The sequence below is a fragment of the Schistocerca serialis genome, chromosome 8 (assembly GCF_023864345.2).
Source record: "Schistocerca serialis cubense isolate TAMUIC-IGC-003099 chromosome 8, iqSchSeri2.2, whole genome shotgun sequence".
NCBI lineage: Eukaryota > Metazoa > Arthropoda > Insecta > Orthoptera > Acrididae > Schistocerca > Schistocerca serialis.
In genome coordinates this window covers 125,141,102-125,162,626 of record NC_064645.1, presented here as the reverse complement: position 1 = coordinate 125,162,626, position 21,525 = coordinate 125,141,102, and the positions used below count along the sequence as shown (strand labels likewise).

Below are 21,525 nucleotides of genomic sequence, written 5' to 3'. Positions count from 1 at the left end.
AGCAGCCATTGAAATGATGTGCTCTGTAACATGTTCCGCCACTGGGTGGTCAACTTTGCTCTTGGTCATAGTTTGGCAATGACTGTGCATTTGGCTGCTGGACAGTTGGTTGGTCTTCAGGCCCCACAAAAAAGCTGTGCAGAAATTGTAGCAGAGCTTGAATATGGCATAGCTGCTTTCACAGTAGGCCCAGCATCTGATGGGATATGATAAGCCTGTGTTGGGACTGGAGTAGGCTGTGTTGGGTGGCTGAATCAAAGAAGTCATGCAACAGGGTTTCAAGGGGTCAGGAGCTGGTGTGGCATATGGGTGGGCCAGGATATTGTACAGACTGGGTGGGCAGTGGTATACTATTTTAGGAGGTATGAGAAGTCTTGTGAGTAGGATGCCCCTCATTTCCAGGCATGATGATATGTAGTCAAAGCTGTAATGAAGGACCTGCTTCAGCTGTTCCAGTCTGGGATGATACTGAGTGATGTGCCTGGTGCTCCTTTGCAGCTGGTTCTTGAGGCAGGAGGGAGGTATGTGATGGTATGGCATGTAAAATGTGTTTGCAAACTAGGTTTGAAGGGTAGTGTCTGTCGGAGAAGCTCCAAGGCAGAACTTAACAACTCGCTGATTTTGAGTGTGAGCACTTGTGTCTGCTCCGACTCTTACTCATGAGCAGAGCAGTTGGAGCGTGGAGGGGAATGAGGGAAATGTGTTCGCACTATGTGATTGCAACAACACGGGGGAAAGTTGAACTTTGAAGTAGGGGAGGGTAAGTTTTGAAACCAGAGCCATGCAATGGTGAACTGACAATGACTATGCCAACAGTGTCTTCACACTTTTCACGCTTCAATCTGTAGTGCAAGGAATCTTATCATTTTACACAAAGTTGGGTTTAAAAAATGTTTATCATATTGTAAAGTATGGAAACTTTCAGAGTATTCTGTTTACAAAAGCACTAAATGTCTTAAGAGATCAGGTAATACAGAAATGGAAAATATGATGGATCTGAGTGAGTATGAGAGGTTTTAAAACTTAAAAGTAAACACTCTGAAGAAGGAGAAAAAGAGGAAGAAAAGCACTACTTTTACTGAAGTCCTTGTACCCTCACAGATGAAGGTTTACTAAAAGAGCACTTGGATGTGGCAGCTGAAAATGTATGTCCATGTCAGGTAGAACATCTTTGTGTTGCCACAGATGCCAATCATGCGTCTCACACAGGTTATGACAGACAACATTCAGAACCAGCTTGCAAAATATTTGTAAAGATTTTTGCATATTCTTCAGTGCTCTACAGAAGTATGGATATTGCAGACATGCAGCTGGATGTGCCATTCTCAACACCATTGAAGAAAGTGTAGAAAATAAAAGTTTGTCATGGAATTAATTAGTTTGTATCTACAGACAGAGCACAAGTCATATTGGGGGGAGGGGGGGGGAGGGGGTGAATAAGGACCCAAGGCACAACTGAATGGGAAAATGAAAAAGCTTAGAGTGCCCAATTTGTGAGCTTATCTTTAGCTTGAAGTAATTGATCTGTAGTGCAATGGGGCATGTAGAGTGAGTCTAGATTCCTACAAGCATTTCCTTCAGGATCAGTTTCTTCATTTACACAAATTTGCACATGGTTCTCCACCCTGTTCTCTGTGGCAGTGGAGGGGATACATACTCACTGCTTGCAGGCCTTTGCTCATCCTCTGGCCATGGGGCACATTTGCTGTGAATCCTTGCCTTAGTGAAACCTTCAGCATACTTAACAGGGAATTCACGTCAGTGCAGTTGCATGCATCCATGGGTGGTCAGGCTATATAGAAGTAAATTTTGTTGTGGAAGGAGGTGACATCTATCAAAATGCATGTACTGTGGGTGGTTAGTGCACTTGATATTGTCACACTGAAACAACAATCAGCGCCAAACCTGAAGGGAGGTTTATTACTGACACCAATGTACAGCCAGAACAAAGCTGAATTCTTGGATGGAGAATGCTGCTATTTATACGAACATTCGTCCTGGTCATCAGGTGTTTTACATAGTCATCCTGAATGTCATCTGGTTGAAATAGGAACAGTGTACCCAGTGAATCAAAAAGAATGATGTGGAGCCTGTATTGTCCGATTTCTCTGTATTGTACATGAATGTCACGCTGGGCAGTATTGCATCCCAATCTCTCTGTTAGATATCATCATCCATTGAGAGCATATCTGCCAATGTCTTATTAAAGTGTCTGTGAGACCATTTGTCTGTGATGTCGCAGTGTGAAGTTACCTTTGATAATAATCTCAACTGGAAAACTTTTCTATGATCAGAGATCATCACACAGGGTGCTGCATGCTTCGAGGAGCTTTGCAATTTTTGAGGCTTTTGCAGTCAGCACAGCTCTGTTGACAGGATAGTGGATGAAATACTCAGTGCAGACTATTATCCATGGATTCCCATTTGTTGACTTCAGAAACCTCCCCAAGGGCCAATTTCAATTTGTTGGAATGCCACAACTGCAGGCAAGATTGGTTCTAGATCCCTTGAGGTAATTCCAGCACATACTTCCATCATTGGCATTACTTACAGTGGCTCACATCTTGTCTAATGAATTGGTAGAGACCTTGTCAGTGAAAACTGTGTCGGATTCTATCTAGAGTTTTCATGAATCAAAGGTAATGAGATGTTAGAGCTTCATGCAAATGCTTAATGATAGCTGGCTGTAGATGAGTTGGGATCACAATTGACCGATCATAGTCAACCATTTCCACCGCACTGGTTCTCTTATACAGTGTTCCATTTATTAACTGGAATTTACCTTTGGTCTGCTCTACCTCCTTCAAAGCTTCTGCAATTTTTCCCCTGTCAGAATCAATGTCATTTAAAGCAGCAACGACTGAGATTTCATCCATGGTGCTGTGTCCCACCAAAGGATTGCCTGGAAGGCAGTTCGTATCCTCATATTTGCATCCACTTTTGTATAACATTGTGAGATCATATCAGAAGCTGCCCCCCCCCCCCCCCCCTGCCCAGTTCAGGTTTTCCAGCATTTGCATGACACTTTTCCATAGTTTTTGCTGATAATTATTGTATGGGCCATAAGGCTGTGGTCCAGTGCATAATTCTCGGCCTAATATTTCATCTACCAATGTTGGAGACATCATCAGAGGCCGTAATGCCTCAGAAAACAGTCAGTCATGAAAAAGCTCAGCAAGCCACACTTTTTATATGTATCCACACAGCAGCAGATGAATCATGTCTTGGATCATGGCATCATCCCCCTAAAGCAAATACTAGCCATGAAAGCCTGAATTCTATGACTCTTCCGTAGGTCTGACAAACTTGTCACCCTTATTTCTGCCCTTCTATGTTTGCATTCAGTAGCCCGTGTTAAGATTTGATACAGGTCCCACACATTTGATCAATATTTTAGGATAGGTTGCGCAAAAGTTTTGCATGTTATCTCCTTTGTAGACTAACTGCATTTTTTCAGTATCCTAGCAATGACCCAAAATCTACTTTGCCTATGTGAGCATTCCATTACATATTTACACAAATTAAAACTCTCAGACTTTTTTATGAAGTGAATGTTTCGAATCATCATTCATCAACGTTTTTGCATTTTGTGAGATGCACAGTTGTACATTTCTAAACATTCAAAGCAAGTTGTCAGTCTTTGTCCCAATTAGAAGTCTCACTGGATACTTGTGTGGCTTTCTTAAGACAGTAGTTATTTATAGATAGCTGCATCATTACTAATAATCTTTTATGCAAGGTCATAAATATACAACATGAACAGAAATGGTCTAGAAATATTTCCCAGGAACATGCCTGAAATTACGTCTATGACTGTCGGTGACTCTTCATCCAAAAAATTTTCAGTCTAATCACATTTTTTCTTGTGTTCCATCACTGACAGTCTTGACCTATGACCAGAATTTCTTTATGTTCTTAAGTGGTCATTCGGCAAGGTATTGCTACTGCAATCATTGAAAGTTTCACACAATACCCTTTTGGCTGCCAGATGTGTTTCATGTTGCATTTCTCTATCCATAGCCCCATGCTTTTTTTATTGCTAATTCTATAGTAATAGCTGTTTATGTAGAAATTACTATACAGTATCCCCCCCGGAAATGAACCATTCTTCTAACTACATAACTATCCTTTGCTTGATTAAACATTTTTCTTAACTCGATTCACAGCCCCTCTACATGATTATGCCTGGAGCTAAATGTTATTAGTTTTTCCTTGAGAATATGACACTACTTTCTCTTTATCCACTTTATTGATCATGTAAGTCTTACTATTTGTTTTAACTGCCCTTTATATAGCGGTGATCATTGTTGCTGCTATTACCTCTTGATCACTGATACTGGTTTCACTGTGGACATTCTCAGAGGGCTTAGGTCCATTTATTGCCTTTATATTTCATGAGTGGACTTCCAAACTACCTACTCCAAGCTGTTTTCAGTGAAGGCATTTAATGATGTTTAACAGGTCGCCTTGTCACATCAACTCCTTAAAAACTGTAACCTGCTGGTCAATTGTTGGGTGGCCAGCCTCTTCAGCATGGTGATTGAAATCCTCAGGAATACACAGTGAATGCTCAAAGTGATCCCTCTATCCCCTTGCTGCCATTTCTACAGGTCGTACAGATATTCTCCATATGTATGAACTAGCAATGTTTTATGATGGAATTTCGGGATGGCTTGGAGTGGGCGAGTGATTCTCTACCAGAGATGGGTGCAGTAGAAGAGGGCAGCCCATTGATATAAATACCCTTATTACCTACAGTCATTCAGTTCTCGTGGCCATGGGTGTTGCTCTCTAAATCCTTGATGAGTGTGGCAAATACACTGTCACAGCATCTCCTGGCACATCGTCCTTGCAGTCTCATCCTTGACAGTATCAGCACTTACTGAGTGGCCACTGATTCTGTGCAGCCCCCCTTGGACATCTCATGTAACCGAACCCATAGAGGGCCTGGCCATGGTGTCTGCTGTTGTCCTCCCCAGGGGGCACACGGTTCTTTCATGAGTACGCATGTGGCGAGCACGGGGCCCCGAGCTATTGCAGCCTTCCTTCTTTCCCGGGCTGCATTTCCTTTTCCTTCCCCTCCTTTCCTGTCCTTGCTCCTTCCCCTCTGCGCTCTCCTCTCCCTCTGTCCTCTCCTCTCCCTCTCTTGGTGTCCTGGTTTATGTTGGCCCGCTATCCTTCTGGTTATGTTGGCTTTGCACTTTGGTTTTGTTGAGTAATTACCTCATCCTTTTGGCGTTCTCTGGTCCCCCTCTGGGGTTTGACCTCCAGTACTAAATTTCTATTCTGTAGTGTGAGCCATCTGGGGAAGAGCACCTTACCTAGTGTCTACTGTGTGTGTGCTCCTAGTTCCTTCCATCTTTTCCTTCATGTCATAGTCTGATGCTAGGTAGCCAGCATGGTAGCCAGACTATGTGGTGGGGTCACTGTGAACCCTTTTGGTTGAGCCCCCTGAAACCCCAGGGATCACTCTTCTGATACCTGAACTGTGACCTCCTCATGTAAGCCTAGGAGTGGTTGCTTGTCATCCTAGTGCATCGGAACTCCAGGCAATGGCCGCCGTGCCAGACGGCCCTTTCTGTGGCTGGGTGGTGCCCATGGGGAGAGCCCCTGATTGGAGTGGGTGGCATCAGGGCAGACGCTATGCAAATGAAACGCATACGGGTCCAGAACTCTGGCCGTTCTTCTACAGCCGTCTCTTTGCATGGAAATGATACTTTTAATGCTGCTTCTTCTGCCCCTTCAGCCTTCCCTTCCATGGCTACCGCTTGGGAGGAGGGTCAGGCTCATCGGCTAGGGGCGAAACCTTTCCCCCACTATCTGGTTTGTACCAGGACTGATGGGGATACTTTCACCAATACTAAACCTTTATTTTTTGTGGAACACATTGAAGACAAGTTTGGCGAAGTGGACTCTCTGAACAAGATGCGGTCGGGTTTGTTGTTGATCAAAACTGCTTCAGCTGCCCAGTCTGCAGCCCTTTGTGACTGTGACCATCTTGGCACAATTCCTTTTTCCATTACCCCCCACCAGTCTTTGAATATAGTTCAAGGTGTAATTTTTCACAGGGACCTCATCCTTTATACTGATGAGGAACTTAGGGACAATCTAGGATGGCGGGGTGTTCACCTTGTTCGGCATGTTCAGAAGGGCCCGAAGGACAATTGCATTGATACTGGTGCCTTTATCCTGGCCTTTGAAGTGGGTACCCTCCCTGAGAAGGTCGAGATTATGGTTTATTGATGCGATGTGAAGCCATACATCCCACCACCTATGAGATGTTTTAAGTGCTTGCGTTTTGGCCACGTCTTCCCGCTGTTTGCAGACCCCTCTCTGTGGTGACTGTGGACGTCCACTCCATGAGGGGAGTTCCTGTGTTCCCCCTCCTGTGTGTGTTAATTGTCATGGCAATCATTCTCCATGTGCACCGGATTGCCCAGCTTGCAAGAAGGAAAAGAAGATACAGGAGTATAAGTCCCTTGATCGTCTAACCTACGCTGAGGCTCGTAAGAAGTATGAAGTCATCATCCTGTGTCAATGATGTCCAGCTATGCTTTAGTTACATCTTCACCCCTTCCTCCCCATTCCTTAACCCAGTCCCAAACTCTTCCCCTCCTCCCCTCCCCTGCAGTTCCCACACCCTCCCATCCGGGAGCTGCTCCCCTCCCCAGCCAGAGAAGTGTCCCACTTCTTCGGTGTTCGCCATTCAAGGGTGCCCCTCCAGGGACTCCCCTTCCTGGCACCTTCCAGGCCAAAGGCCTGCTGCCACACGACGACCGTGAGAACCATGGTCTGTGGGCTCCCAGGTCCGCTCTCTTTCTGCTCCAGATCTTGCTGCAGCTGCCTCCTTTTTGCAGCATAGCCCTCCTTGATCTCAAACAGAAAAGAAGAAGAAACGTAAGTCCCGGGACAAGGAGCCTCTGGTGTTGTCAGAGGTCCCGTCCCCACCTTCGCAACCTGCCTCTGACCTGCTGTTCATGGATGTCGCCCTCTCCTTGTCGGTGATGGATGGTGACCTGGCAGCATGACTGGCTTTAGCCTGTTCACCCCCCATTTGAATCATCATGCTGTGGTTATTCGGTGGAATTGTAATGGATATTACAGTCACCTTCCGGAGTTGAAATCCCTTATTTTGTTTTACTCTGCAGCTTGTGTGGTTCTACAGGAATCTCATTTTACTGATGATCACTCACCGACCCTCCGTGGGTTCTGTGCTTTCTGTCTAAATCGGGTCTGCCTCCTACGGGTCTCTGGTGGCGTTTGTATGTTGGTCCATACGGACGTTGCTAGCATGTGGATTCCTCTTCAAACTACATTGGAAGCGGTTGCTGTTATGGTTCACCTGGACTCTGGGGTCACAGTTTGCAATCTTTATCTCCCTCCTGACAGGACTCTTACACGTGCTGCCTTAACTGCCCTTCTTCAGCAACTTCCTCCTCCCATCCTCCTTCTCGGTGATTTTAATCCTCATCATCCCTTGTGAGGCAGTGCATTTCCATCTAGTCGGGGTCTTCTCATAGGCCAGTTTCTTGCAGACTACGACTTGTGCCTTCTTAATGATGGTTTCCCTACTCATTTCAGTGCCGGTCATGGTACCTTTTCTGCCATTGATCTTTCTCTTTCTTCTCCCTCCCTCCTCCCTTCTCCCTCCACTGGTCGCCACATGACGACTTTTGCGATAGTGACCACTTCCCATTGATTCTCTCACTCCCTTCCTGCTCCCTGATGGACAGGTTACCTCGTTGGTCTTTCCAACATGCTGATTGGCCTCTATATACTGCACAGGTCGCTTTTTTTCTCCCTCTTTGTCGGGTTGTATTGAGGACGTCCTACATGACATGTCTGATGCGATTGTTCATGCTGCTAGCTTTGCTATCCCACACTCATCTGGACCATTTCACCACCGGCAAGTCCTGTGGTGGAGTACGGCCATTGCCATTGCCGTTCGTGATTGCCGTCGAGCTTTGCAACACCTTAAGAGGCACCCTGCCACTGCCATTCCTATTACCTTTAAACACTTTCACACCAAAGCCCGTTACTTAATCAAACAGAGCAAACAGGTGTGTTGGGAACGCTTTGTGTCTTCCCTCGGTTCTACTGTCCCTATGTCACGGGTATGGGCTACATTTCGGTGTCTCCAAGGTTGCCATCAGCAGTCTACCCTCCCGGCCCTTGCCCTCCCGGATGGCCTTTGCACAGACCCATTGATTCTCGCAGAACGTCTTGCGACGCATTTTACAACAGCATCAGCATCAACCTCCTATCCAGCTGCTTTCCTTCACCAGAAACAGTGGGCCAAAGCTTCTGCCTTATGTTTTACCCCCTGTCAGTCAGAATCTTACAATGAACCTTTTACTGAATGGGAACTTCTTTCTGCCCTTTCTTCTTCCCCTCATAATACGGCCCCTGGCCCAGACTCCATTCATAACCAATTGCTTCAACATCTCGGTGCTCCACAACGACAACATCTTCTCTGGGTGCTTAACTGTATTTGGCTCCAGGGTGACTTCCCTTCTCAATGGAGGGATAGCCTCGGAAAGCCTGGTAAGAACCCCCTGTTTGTCGAAAGCTATTGGCCAATTAGTCTGACAGAGGTTGTTTGCTAGTTACTTGAATGGATGGTGGCCCGTTGGCTCAATTGGGTCCTCGAATCTCAGGATCTATTGACCCCTTACCTGTGTGGCTTGCAAGAGAGACGGTCTCAGATCGATCATTTACTTCGCTTGGAATCCAAAGTTCGGCCAGCATTTTCCCAGTGCCGCCATTTGGTTGCAGTATTTTTCGACCTTTGCAAGTTCTATGACATGGTTTGGCGCCATCCTATGTTACTTACACTTCATGAGTGGGGTCTTCGGGGGCCCGCTCCTGATTTTCATCCGCCAGTTCCTGTTCCATCAGTCATTCAGGGTTCGGATTGGTACTGTTTTTAGTTCTCCATGGATCCAGGAGAATGGCATCCCACAGGGTTTCGTATTGAGTGTACTTCTTTTCTTCATTGCTATAGATGGACTTGTGGGCTCCGTCGGTCATTTGGTCACCCCCTGCTCTGTATGTGGATGGTTTCTGCATTTGGGTTAGTTCCTCTTTGATGGCCTCTGCAGAGCGGCAGCTCCAGGGTGCTATATGGCGTGCCTCTGCATGGACCCTCTCACATGGGTTTCAATTCTCTCGTTTAAAATCGCGGGTGGTCCACTTCTGTCACTGTACTATGGTCCACCCCAATCCGGTGCTCTACCTCGATTCACAACGATTACCTGTGGTCCCACAGTTTCATTTCCTGGGTCTTCTTTTTGACAAAAAGATCACTTGGCTGCCTCATATCAGACTTCTGAGGATAGGGTGTTTCCATAAACTCAGTGTCCTTCGCTTTCTTGCCCACATCTCTTTGGGTGTGGATCGTTCCACTCTTCTCCACCTTTATCAGGCTTTAGTGCTGTCTTGCTTGGACTATGATTGTCAAGTTTATGGTTCGATTGCTCCTTCGACACTGCTCCTCCTGGATTCAGTCCACCATCGTGGTATGCGTTTGGTCACCGGTGCCTTCCCTACTAGCCCTGTTGATATTCTCCTGGTTGAAGCTGGTATCCCCCCCCCCTTTTCTGTCCAGCGGTCCCAGCATCTGGTTTCTTATGCAGTAGCTGTTCATTCCTCTCCCACTCATCCTTCCTATTCTCTCCTGTTTCCAGACCAAAGACACCCACCTGATTCCCACCAACGGGCATGTTTACTGGTTGGGCTCTGCCATGCATCTCTTTGGCGTGTTTTTCAGCTTCCTTCTTTGTCCTGTCTCCCACATTCCCTCCCCAATACCCCCCACCCCCCCTCCCCACCCCTTGCCCCTTGGTTAGTTCCTCGGCCCTGGATTTGGATGGATCTCTGTTGAGGTCTGAAAGATTCTGTTCCCCCGATGGTGTTCTGTTATTTTTTCTGCCGAATTTTATGGGAGTTTTGCGATGCTGTTGTTTTTTACACCAATGGCTCTAAATCTGCTGACCAAGTGGGATATGCCTTCACGTGCTCTGTTGTCATGGAAAATCATCTCCTGCCAACTGCATTTGGGGTGTTTACTGCGGAGTTGATGGCAATTTCCCGGGCCCTTACCTTTATTAAACAGTCGCAACTCAACCGTGTTTTGTTATGTCTCGACTCATTGAGTGACCTTCAGGCTATTTACCAATGTTTTTCCTGCCATCCCTTGGTCTCGGCCATCCGTGACTGCCTCGCTGATCTTCACCATGCTGCTTGTTCCCTTGACTTCCTGGCCTTGTGGGTATCCCAGGTAATGAGCTTGCTGATTGTTTGGCTGGGGGAGCAGTCACTTAACCCCCCTTCTCTGTAACCCCTCATGTGGTGGATTTACGGCTTCATATCAAATCCCACTTAGCACAATCGTGGGCCATCTCTTGGGAGGCTACCTCCCTGTCTAATAAACTTTGTGCGATTAAAGTGACACCTGTCCCAGTGTTCTTCCTTCCGCCTCTCCTGGAAGACTCAGCCATCCTGTGTTGTCTCCGCATCGGCCATACCAGGCTGACCCATGATTTTCTTTTGGTAATGAGCCACCCCTACTTTGTGGTTGTAGAGCCTTCCAGTCAGTAGCCCACATTTTGGTAGAATGCCCCCTTCTTTTGGCCCTGCGTACTAAGTACAGACTTCCCCGTACTTTACCTTTAATATTGGCAGACAATTCCCAGATGGTTGACCTGGTTCTCAGTGTCCTCCGTGAAAGTGGTTTTTATTTTCAGTTCTAAGGTTTTTAATCTCCCTCTGGAGTAGGGGCAGGGCGGTGAGGGTTGAGGTGTCTCGCACTGTAATCTATGTTTGGAGATTCCTGCTCACATCCCTGGCCAACATCCTCTTTTCTCTCCCTTTTACTCTGTTTTTATCACTTTTTAGATTTGGTTAGTCTCCTTTTACACTATGCACTTTTCAATTCTAGTGGTTGAACACTTTTGAATAGCATGTGGTCTTGCCTGTACTGCATCAGAGGTGGGATATTTCCTGCCTCTAGCATAGCCTTGGGCTTGCCCACTTGCTGACTTCTCTCCTTTTGTTTTCACCATTTTTAGTTTTTTACCTTTTATCGTTATGACTCTTCTGAGATGTAAATCTGTCTGAATGGACCACCTTTGAAATAAGGAACTGATGACCTTGCTGTTTGGTCCCTTAAACCCCAATCAACCAACCATCTGCTGTTGTCTTGGAGAAGGCAGCTTAGTGATGGCAGGGCGACCCAATACCTCAAACTCCACACCAGAGGATGAACGATTGTGTGAGGCACCAGTGGCACCAGGCTGAGGAGACCCCATTTTAAGCAGTGGAACATGTGAAGACAGCTGAATCACTGCAGGTAGGCCCATGATGGTGGCAGAGAGGAAGGCTGGCAAGAGCCTGAGCAGTTGGGCAGCAGTCGAGGTTTCCAGGCATAGTGACTGTGGTAGTAGCTGCGTCATAGGTACATCGTTGTCTTCATGGCAGCTTATGACACAAGGTGGGGATCATAACATAGCCCAGCAGTCTGAAAATGACTGTCAGGCCTCAAGAGGTGGGGGGAGGGTGGTCAGGTAGGGGGGTGGTAAAAATACTGCTGTCTATAAGCTGATCACACACAAGAAGTACCACTGCTGCATTCTTCCATCATGTGGAAGCTTCTCAAAGGATGGTCAGTGTTCAAGAACTCGGTCACAGCCTCATGGATCAGGCTGGAAATGGTTTGCTGCTCCTGGGGGTGCCGTGTCAACATGGATTGTTGACTGTGGCAGATAATGTCCAGAACAAGGTGCTGTGGCAACAGCACCATTTGGTTCATTACAATTTGACACTTCTCTACAAGTGTAGAGTACCGCACTGGCTCACCTTTATTTTCAGTTGAAGGTGGCACCTCAGACCTGCTAGTAAGGGGGACGAGTGTATTTGCTTGAGTTTTTCTGGGCATCTGCCTCCCTTGTTCAGCACCTCTAGACCTACTTCTGACACCCTCATTACAGACTAGCTGTAAAATAAGTATAGACTGAGCAGTAGAATTTTATAGAGATACTGTTGAACAGCCTTCCAGCCACTCAGCAATACTTTAACAATAAAACAGCAGCCTACATCAGAAGGCAATGCTTTGCTGCACAATCAAATCTGAAGAACTGCATTATCACCACCCACAATCTGGAGGGTGTGGAGACAGCATGTTACTGCAGGTGGAGGCCAGGATAATTGCATTTCAGAAAAGCTGATGGTGGAGGGGATGATCCAGATGGCGTGGGAAATACCCATTGAAAGCAAGCACATTATGTTCAGTTGCATGTTGTGCCACAGGGTGGTCTACTTTGCTCTTGGCCACAGTTTGGCAGTGGCTGTTCTTGCTGAAAATGAACAGTTGCTTACTAGCAATCACTATGTGCATTGAACATGATGACACACTGTACATTTAATACCTCTGTCTTTTATGTAGCCATAGCATTCTTGCCAATAGCTGTGATTACTAACTGATCATTACAAAGCAGTGTAAAATTAACCAGTTTTTACAAGCAAGCCACAGACGAGAAAAGTCATTCATTTTAATAAAATAGTAAAAAAACTTATCCAAGGACAAGGCCCAGTTAGTAGTGAATTTAAAACCTCAAGAAGAATAAAGAAATACCAAAACTGTGTGTACTGCATCTGGCACAGTGAAACTGAAGACTAGTACTGAATGGATGTATTATTGTATCTCCAGGTTGACTCATAGTTACTGTTTAATTCAACAATGCAGGAAAAGATGGGATTACACATTAAATTGTACACAGGCACGATTAAAAGGCACTTACACATAAGCTTTCGGTCACAGCCTTCATCAGAAAAATAAAGATAAACACACGCCATCATTCACTTGTAGTAAACACACCTCACAAATACATGACCGCCAGCCCCGGCAGTGGGACCAGAGTGCAACTATCACATAGAAAGGGAAGTGGCAATCTGGAGGGGGCAGAGAAGGGAAAGGGATAGTAGTGTATGGGTGGGAGAGAGAGAGAGGAGTGCTGTCTAGCAGGTTCTGCAGGGATTAGAATGCCAACAGGCACAGCGTCAAGAGGTTGTGGGTCAGGGAGGTGGGGAAAACAGAAAGAAAAAGGAGAGGACTGGTGAAAGATGGGTAGGTGTGTTGGTAGGGGCGACAGACACAGGATGTGACGAGAATGGGAAGGAGGTGATAGGACAGAGAGGGTGGAAACTATTGGGTGGAGGGTGTGGGTACAGCATGTTACCGTAGGTTGAGGCTGGGACAATTACAGGAGGAAAGAATGTGTTGTAAGGATAACTCCCATCTTCACAGTTCAGAAAAACTGGTGGTGGAGGGGATATTCCAGATGGCTTGGGAAGCATCCATTGAAATCAAGCATGTTACATTCAGTTGCTTGTTGTACCACAGGGTGGTCTACTTTTTTTTCTTGTCTACAGTTTGGCAGTGGCTGTTCATGCTAGTGGACAAGTGACCGGTAGTCATACCACAGGAATAGAATCCTTGTGGCAAGGGGTTCAAATAGGGTATGGCATGGGGATGGACTAGAATTTGTGGAGATTGGGTGGTTGTAAGAATACTGCTTTAGGAGGGGTGGGAAGGATCTGAGGCAGGATGTCCCCCATTTTGGGGCACGATGGTAGATGGTTCCATCTGCACCTCTGTCCACATTAAACTCACCAACCTCCAACAGTACCTGCATTTTGACAGTTGTCAACGCCTTCACATCAAAAAATCCATCCCATACAGCCTGGACAGCAGGAGATGGCATATATGCAGTAATGAGTCCCCATGTTCCGTATGCTAAGGGTCTCACCAAGGCCTTCACAGACAGGCAATATCCCCTGGACCTATTCAGCAGACAAATCTCCCCCATTCTTCCAACCAGCCCCAGGAACCAGCAGCAAAGGAGTGGAATTCCACCTCATACTGGGACAACTGAACCACATCCTTCACCAGGGATTTGATACATATCATCATGCCATGAAATGAGGGATATCCTACCTGAGATCCTTTCCACCCCTCCTAAAGTGGTGCTCTGCCACCTACCCAGCCTCCACAACATCTTAGTCCACCCCTATACCACTCCCACTCCCAATCCGAATCCCTTGCCACAAGGATCCTATCCCTATGGGAAACTGAGGCTAATGACCTGCCCAATCCTCACACCCAACACTTCCTACTCCAGTCTTGTCATGGGTTTATCCCACACCATCGGAGGTCGAACCACCTGTGAAAGCAGCCACATAATTTACTAGCTCTGCTGTAATCATTACACAGCTTTCTATATTGGTATGACTACCAACCAGTTGCTCACTAGGATGAATGGCCACTCTTCAATTGTAGCCAAGAGCAAAGTAGACCATCTTGTGGCACACCAAGCAGCTGAACATAATGTGCTTGATTTAAATTGCTGCTTCACTACCCAACCCATCTGGATCCTCTACTCCACCACCAGCTTTTATTAAATGTGCAGATTGGGGTTATCCTTACAACACATTCTCTACTCCCATAATTATCCTGGCCTCAACCTACGGTAATGTACTGTCCCCACACCATCCACCCAACAGTTTCTACCCCGTCTGCCCTATCATCTCCTCGTTCTGTTCCCCCACCTCACTGCCCCAAAACCTCCAGACGCTGTCCTGCTTGTTTTTCTGCTGAAGGCTGTGGCCAAAAGCATATGTGTATCTACGTCTACATCGATCTACATGAATGCTCTGCAAATCACTCTTAAGTGCCTGGCAGGGGATTCCTGGAACCACCTTCACAATAATTCTTTATTATTCCAATCTTACAGTGTGTGGAAAAAGTGAACACCTATATCTTTCTGTGCGAGCTCTGACTTCCCTTATTTTATTATGATGATCATTTCTCCCTATATAGGTTAATGTCAGCAAAATATTCTTGCATTTGGAGGGGAAAGTTGGTGATTGACATTTTGTGAGAATATTCTGTCGCAACGAAAAACACCTTTGTTTTAATTATGTTCACCCCAAGTTCCATATTATGTCAGTGACACTCTCTCACCTGTTGTGCGATAATACAAAATTCGCTGCTCTTCTGTGAACTTTCTCCATGTTCTCTGTTAATCCTATCTGGTATGGATCCCACACTGTGCAACAGTACTCCAAAAGAGAACAGAAAAGTGTAGTGTTGGCAGTCTCTTTAGTAGATCTGTTACATTTTCTAAGTTTTCTACCATTTAAATGAGTCTGAGGTTTGTCTACCACACAACATTTTCTGTGTGTTCTTTCCAATTTAATTTGTTTGTAATTGTAATTCCTAGGTATTTAGTTGAATTTACAGTCTTTACATTTGACTGATTTATCATGTAACCACAGTTTAGTGGATTCCTTTTAGCACTCAGTTGCCAATTTTTGCACCATACGGATATCTTTTCTCAATTGTTTTGCAGTTGTTTTGATCATATGATGACTTTACTACATGTTAAATGACAGCATCATCTGCAAACAACCTAAGGTAGTGGCTCAGATTGTCTCCTAAATTAGTTATATAGATAAGGAACAGCAGAGGGTCTATAACACTACCTTGGGGAATGCCAGAAGTCACTTCTGTTTTACTCGATGACTTTCTGTCAGTTACTAGAAACTGTGATGTTTCTGACAGGAAATAATGAATCCAGTCACATAACTGAGACCATGTTCGATTAGCACGAAATTTCACTACAAACTGTTTGTGTGGTACTGTGTCAAAAGCCTTCTGGAAATTTAGAAATACGGAATCAATTTGAAATCCTTTGTCAGTAGCACTCAACACTTCGTGTGGGTAAATAGCTAGTTGTGTTTCATAAGAACAATGTTTCCTAATCCATATTGACTGTGTGTCAGTAGACCGTTCTCATCGAGGCGATTCATAATGTTTGAACACCTGTGCAACTTTCCAGTCTTTTGGAAGACTTCGATCTTTCATCGAGTGATTGTTAAGGATGGAGCTGTTGCATTAGCATACTCTGAAATGAACATAATTGGTATAAAGTCTGGGCCAGAAGATTTGCTTTTAGTAAGTGATTTAAGTTGCTGAGAATATCTACTTCAAAGTTACTCATGTTGGCAGCAGTTCTTGATTTGAATTCTGGAATATTTATCTTGTCTTCTTTGGTGAAGGAATTTTGGAAGGATTTGTTTTTTAACTCTGCTTTGGCGGAACTGTCGTTGATAGTATTTCCATTGCTATCGTGCAGAGAAGGCATTGATTGTGTCTTGCCCCTGGTATACTTTACATACAACCAGAATCGCTTTGGATTTTGTGCCAGGTTTCAAGACAAAGTTTCATTGTGGAAACTGTTGTAATCACCTCACATTGAACTCCAAGCTACATTTTGAGAATCTGGTAAAAGATCGCCAATCTTGGAGACTTTGTGTTCATTTAAATTTGACATGCCTTTTTTCATTGTTTCTGCAACAGTGTTCTGACCCCTTTTTGTGTGCCAAGGGGGATCAGGTCCATCATTTAATTCATTTGGTATAAGTCTCTCAACTGCTGTCAAAACTATTTCTTTGAATTCAAGCCACATCTGGTTTTACATATATTATTAATTTGAAAGTAGTGGAGATTGTCTCTCAGGAAGGCATCAAGTGAATTTTTATCTGCTTTTGTGAATAGGTGTATTTTTTGTCTATCTTTGGAGGATTTTGGGGTTACAATATTCAGCCTCTGCTTGTTATTAGCTCAGAATTATTTATTGCTAAGAGGTCAAATGAGTTTTCACAGCCATTTACTATCAGCTCAAAATAATTTTCAGAATGCATTTAGCATAGTTTCGGATGATGTTTTATGCGTACCTCCAAATCTGAACATGTACTTTCGTCAAAATATCGAGGGTAAATTAAAGTCACCACCAACTATAATTGTATGAGTTGGGTACATGTTTGAAATTAGACTCAAGTTTTCTTTGAACATTGCAGCTGTTGTATTATCTGAGATCAGAGCTCGGTAAAAGGATCCAATTATTATTTTATTCTGGTTGCCAAGAATGACCTCTAACCATACGAACTCTCAGGAACTATCTACTTCAATTTCGCTACAAGATAAACTACTTCTAAAAGCAACAAACACACCAGCATCAACTGTGTTAGTCTATACTTTTGAAACACTGTTAGGTTCCTTGCAAAAATTTCATCGGAACTTATCTTGGGCTATAGCCAGCTGTCAGTGGCTATAACGATTTGAACATCAGTACTTTCTGTTAGCACTTGGAGCTCTGGTACTTTCCTAACACAGCTACAATGTGTCATATAAGCTTGCCTGTCTCCAACTTAACATATCATCTTTATGGTAAATAGAAATCTGTCTTTTCCTACATTGTTAATATTCCAATTTGGAGTTTCTATTGTCTGATTTTACTGTTTAGTTCTCTATTTAGCGTTTTAGAATTCATCATCTCTTCCTGATTGATTTAACTTATGAGTGTCATATTATATGAACAATAAAAAAGTAAGTGAAACCATTTTATATGGTGACAACACTAATGATGTATTTTTGATTGCAGTGTACTCCATCTTTGCTTTCTTTGAGTACATAGTTGTACTCACCAACATGGCATTTCACATGACTGCATTTTGGGACTTCCATGACCGCTCACTGGAAGTGGGACCACTTGGCTTCGGTCACAGCTGACAGTATGAGATGCCAGCCGAGCACACACAATAACAAGTAGAGCAGTCCACCCCGGCAACTGGCAACTTGGTAGATACCACAAGTGTTCCCTGTTCAATAGCCTTCCCACATGAACTGTCACATCAAGCTCCACTCTATATTGATGATGAACTGGGCAGCATACAGTTATCTGTTGATTTGCCGTTAGAACAGATTCCAGTACCAGCAAGCCCTGCAACATTTCCTCCAGTCAGTATGATGAGGGATGCTTTGCCAAATGACCAGTGTTGCCATTTTTCATCTGAGAGAGGCATCCATTCAAGAGATTATCTTCCTGCATATCAACAGTATGTTTACATGATAGTTGACCACACTGTATTGGGAACTAGAGTGTAACCTCCCGTATATGAAAGAAAGTATTTATTACTACAACAATACAATTCTGAATGAAATTTGTACCTAAAGAGCATGTGCTCATAAAGCCAAAGCCGAGGTGTGACTGCTGACTATTACGTGTCTGCTTTTGACAAATGTGACTGAATACTTATTGATCTCAAATGTGATGGTGATATTTTTAAAGTGTGGAAGATTCCATTGTGTATGGTTGTGGTAATTGAATGTATACACTAATATTTTTATATTTTTAATTAATAACTTTTGTAACTCTTGCAGTGGTACTTAAAGATAAATGTTCATATTGAAGGATACCTTTTGGTACTGTGAAAAATATTTGCCACTAGCAAAAGTAGCTGACACCCCAGTCTATCCTGTAGAAGCTAGTCTCACCTTCAACTCAGAACTGTAAATTATTGTCAAATCTTCTAGTACATCCATAATAGCTGAGCAAGAATTACACATATGTTTTGGGTTAGTACATTTTGAAGTTTACTGTCTGCTACAAATTTTGATACTATAATTTATTTATAAAAGCCTTCTGGTGTCATATTGCCTTATAGGTCAAGAGTACTAGGTGTGTGTTTAAAGAGTTTATCTCATGTTCTGATCACGTTTTCACCATTGTCTCTTAGGCTTTGATGTTTCAACTGCATCATATAACAACAAAAAATTTTGATGTCAACACATATTTTTAAATTTTACTTGAACTAAGATGTAGATTATCTCACAATGTATAAATGTGAACAAAGAGTCTTTATTTCTGTCAAATTATCGTTGATATCACAATGTGCAACTGTGAATAAAGAAAATCTTTATTTCTGTTAATCTTTTATCACTATAATAATCTATCAAAACAAAACAAAAAGCTTTATTAGGTAATACAGTACAAATACTGTTGTGGTATGAGTTGTTATATGTAAGGCCAAGGTGGTTTGCTAAAAAAGTAAAATCTGTTGTGTATGCTACATACTGTTGCATAGCTAACATGACAGTGGCAAAAAATCATCAGGTTATCAAAAAGTGTTACATGTTCTGGCTAGTATGATGTTTCTGGTAGAATATTAAGATGATGTGCTGAATTGATAGGATTACCCTTAGGCTATCTTTGCAATCAGTCAATGACTTGGAGCATATTTCTTGAATGACTTAAATATGTTGTAGTAAGACCTATCTATAAAACTGGAGAGGAAGAAACTAGCCCTATTTACACAGCTATTTTGCTTCTTATGATCTTTTCAAAAAATATTCAAGATTTTTTAATGACAGAATACTGACTCATCTAACTGAGCAAAACTTGCTGACCGCTTCTCAGTTTGGTTTTAGTATAGGGTTGACAAAACATACAGGACTTCACAAATGATATGCTAGCACAACTAAAAAGAAAAGTTTTCCTGTTGGTATTCTGTGACATTATCAAAGCCTTTGAATGGATCATACAACACTACTTCCCAGTAGACCAAATGGCAATTCAATTTTTTTTATACAGAGTGTATCATTATAGTTAATGGTGTAAGCACATACAGTTGAAATCATCTTCACTACTGTGAAACACATCTCTTCTGCTGAAAAAGTGCTCTTAGCTCTTAAGGGATGCATTTTAGAGCCCGAGGCCACGTTGACTGATTTTGTTTTTCTAGTATCATGCACTTTCAACTGTATGTATTTTTGCCATTAATTATTATACACGCTGTGTTTAGGATACGTGAAGTTCATAGCTCAGATATCATTCATGTATAGGTGTTCAATAGAACTCCCAATTTTTTTTTTTTTTTATTTTTTTTATTTTTTTTTATTTTTTTTTTTTTTGAGAAAATTGACTGAAGTTTTCTGATCATGTTTAATATGTTAAAGTAAGGTCAACTTTTTACCAAGCAGCTTGGCTCTGTAGTGGAGTGCTTGCCTGCCCTATTGGGAGCCAGGGATCAATTCTCAGTGGATTCAAATTTTTAAACGAAGTTGGAAGTTCTATGAGTAGTTCCATGAAGTGTAAAATACATAAAGGTGGAAAAAATGGTAGCACTCGAGACTGGCAATCGCTGGATCGAGTCCTTTTTTATATTACCTTTTTTGTTTTTTCTGTTCCTCATTCAGTTTGAATACCTACATCATTTAAATATAAAATTCATCAAATACATGGTAATTGGCACGTATTTAACTGTCATTTTATGAAAAATGCAAATCATCTTTTATCTAATTATGTGTTGTTGTTGTTGTTGTTGTTGTGGTCTTCAGTCCTGAGACTGGTTTGATGCAGCTCTCCATGCTACTCTATCCTGTGCAAGCTTTTTCATCTCCCAGTACCTACTGCAACCTACATCCTTCTGAATCTGCTTAGTGTATTCATCTCTTGGTCTCCCTCTACGATTTTTACCCTCCACGCTCCCCTCCAATACTAAATTGGTGATCCCTTGATGCCTCAGAACATGCCCTACCAACCGATCCCTTCTTCTGGTCAAGTTGTGCCACAAACTTCTCTTCTCCCCAATCCTATTCAATACTTCCTCATTAGTTATGTGATCTACCCATCTAATCTTCAGCATTCTTCTGTAGCACCACATTTCGAAAGCTTCTATTCTCTTCTTGTCCAAACTATTTATCGTCCATGTTTCACTTCCATACATGGCTACACTCCATACGAATACTTTCAGAAATGACTTCCTGACACTTAAATCAATACTGGATGTTAACAAATTTCTCTTCTTCAGAAACGCTTTCCTTGCCATTGCCAGCCTACATTTTATATCCTCTCTACTTCGACCATCATCAGTTATTTTGCTCCCCAAATAGCAAAACTTCTTTACTACTTTAAGTGCCTCATTTCCTAATCTAATTCCCTCAGCATCACCCGACTTAATTAGACTACATTCCATTATCCTTGTTTTGCTTTTGTTGATGTTCATCTTATATCCTCCTTTCAAGACACTGTCCATTCCATTCAACTGCTCTTCCAAGTCCTTTGCTGTCTCTGACAGAATTACAATGTCATCGGCGAACCTCAAAGTTTTTATTTCTTCTCCATGAATTTTAATACCTACTCCGAATTTTTCTTTTGTTTCCTTTACTGCTTGCTCAATATACAGATTGAACAACATCGGGGAGAGGCTACAACCCTGTCTTACTCCCTTCCCAACCACTGCTTCCCTTTCAAGTCCCTCGACTCTTATAACTGCCATCTGGTTTCTGTACAAATTGTAAATAGCCTTTCGCTCCCTGTATTTTACCCCTGCCACCTTTAAAATTTGAAAGAGAGTATTCCAGTCAACATTGTCAAAAGCTTTCTCTAAGTCTACAAATGCTAGAAATGTGGGTTTGCCTTTCCTTAATCTTTCTTCTAAGATAAGTCGTAAGGTCAGTATTGCCTCACGTGTTCCAGTGTTTCTACGGAATCCAAACTGATCTTCCCCGAGGTTGGCTTCTACTAGTTTTTCCATTCGTCTGTAAAGAATTCGTGTTAGTATTTTGCAGCTGTGACTTATTAAGCTGATAGTTCGGTAATTTTCACATCTGTCAACACCTGCTTT

At 43.2% G+C, this 21,525-nt stretch overlaps 1 protein-coding gene across 1 annotated transcript in view; it reads left to right on the top strand.

Annotated features, from left to right (window-relative positions):
* Positions 1-18,829, top strand: part of LOC126416051 (post-GPI attachment to proteins factor 2-like) — a 61,203-nt gene extending 42,374 nt beyond the window's left edge. The window contains exon 4 of the mRNA XM_050083522.1: positions 17,502-18,829. Coding sequence (XP_049939479.1) covers positions 17,502-17,629 — 128 coding nt within the window. The 3' untranslated portion in view covers positions 17,630-18,829. The remainder of the gene's footprint in view (positions 1-17,501) is intronic.
* Positions 18,830-21,525: the final 2,696 nt, after the last annotated feature.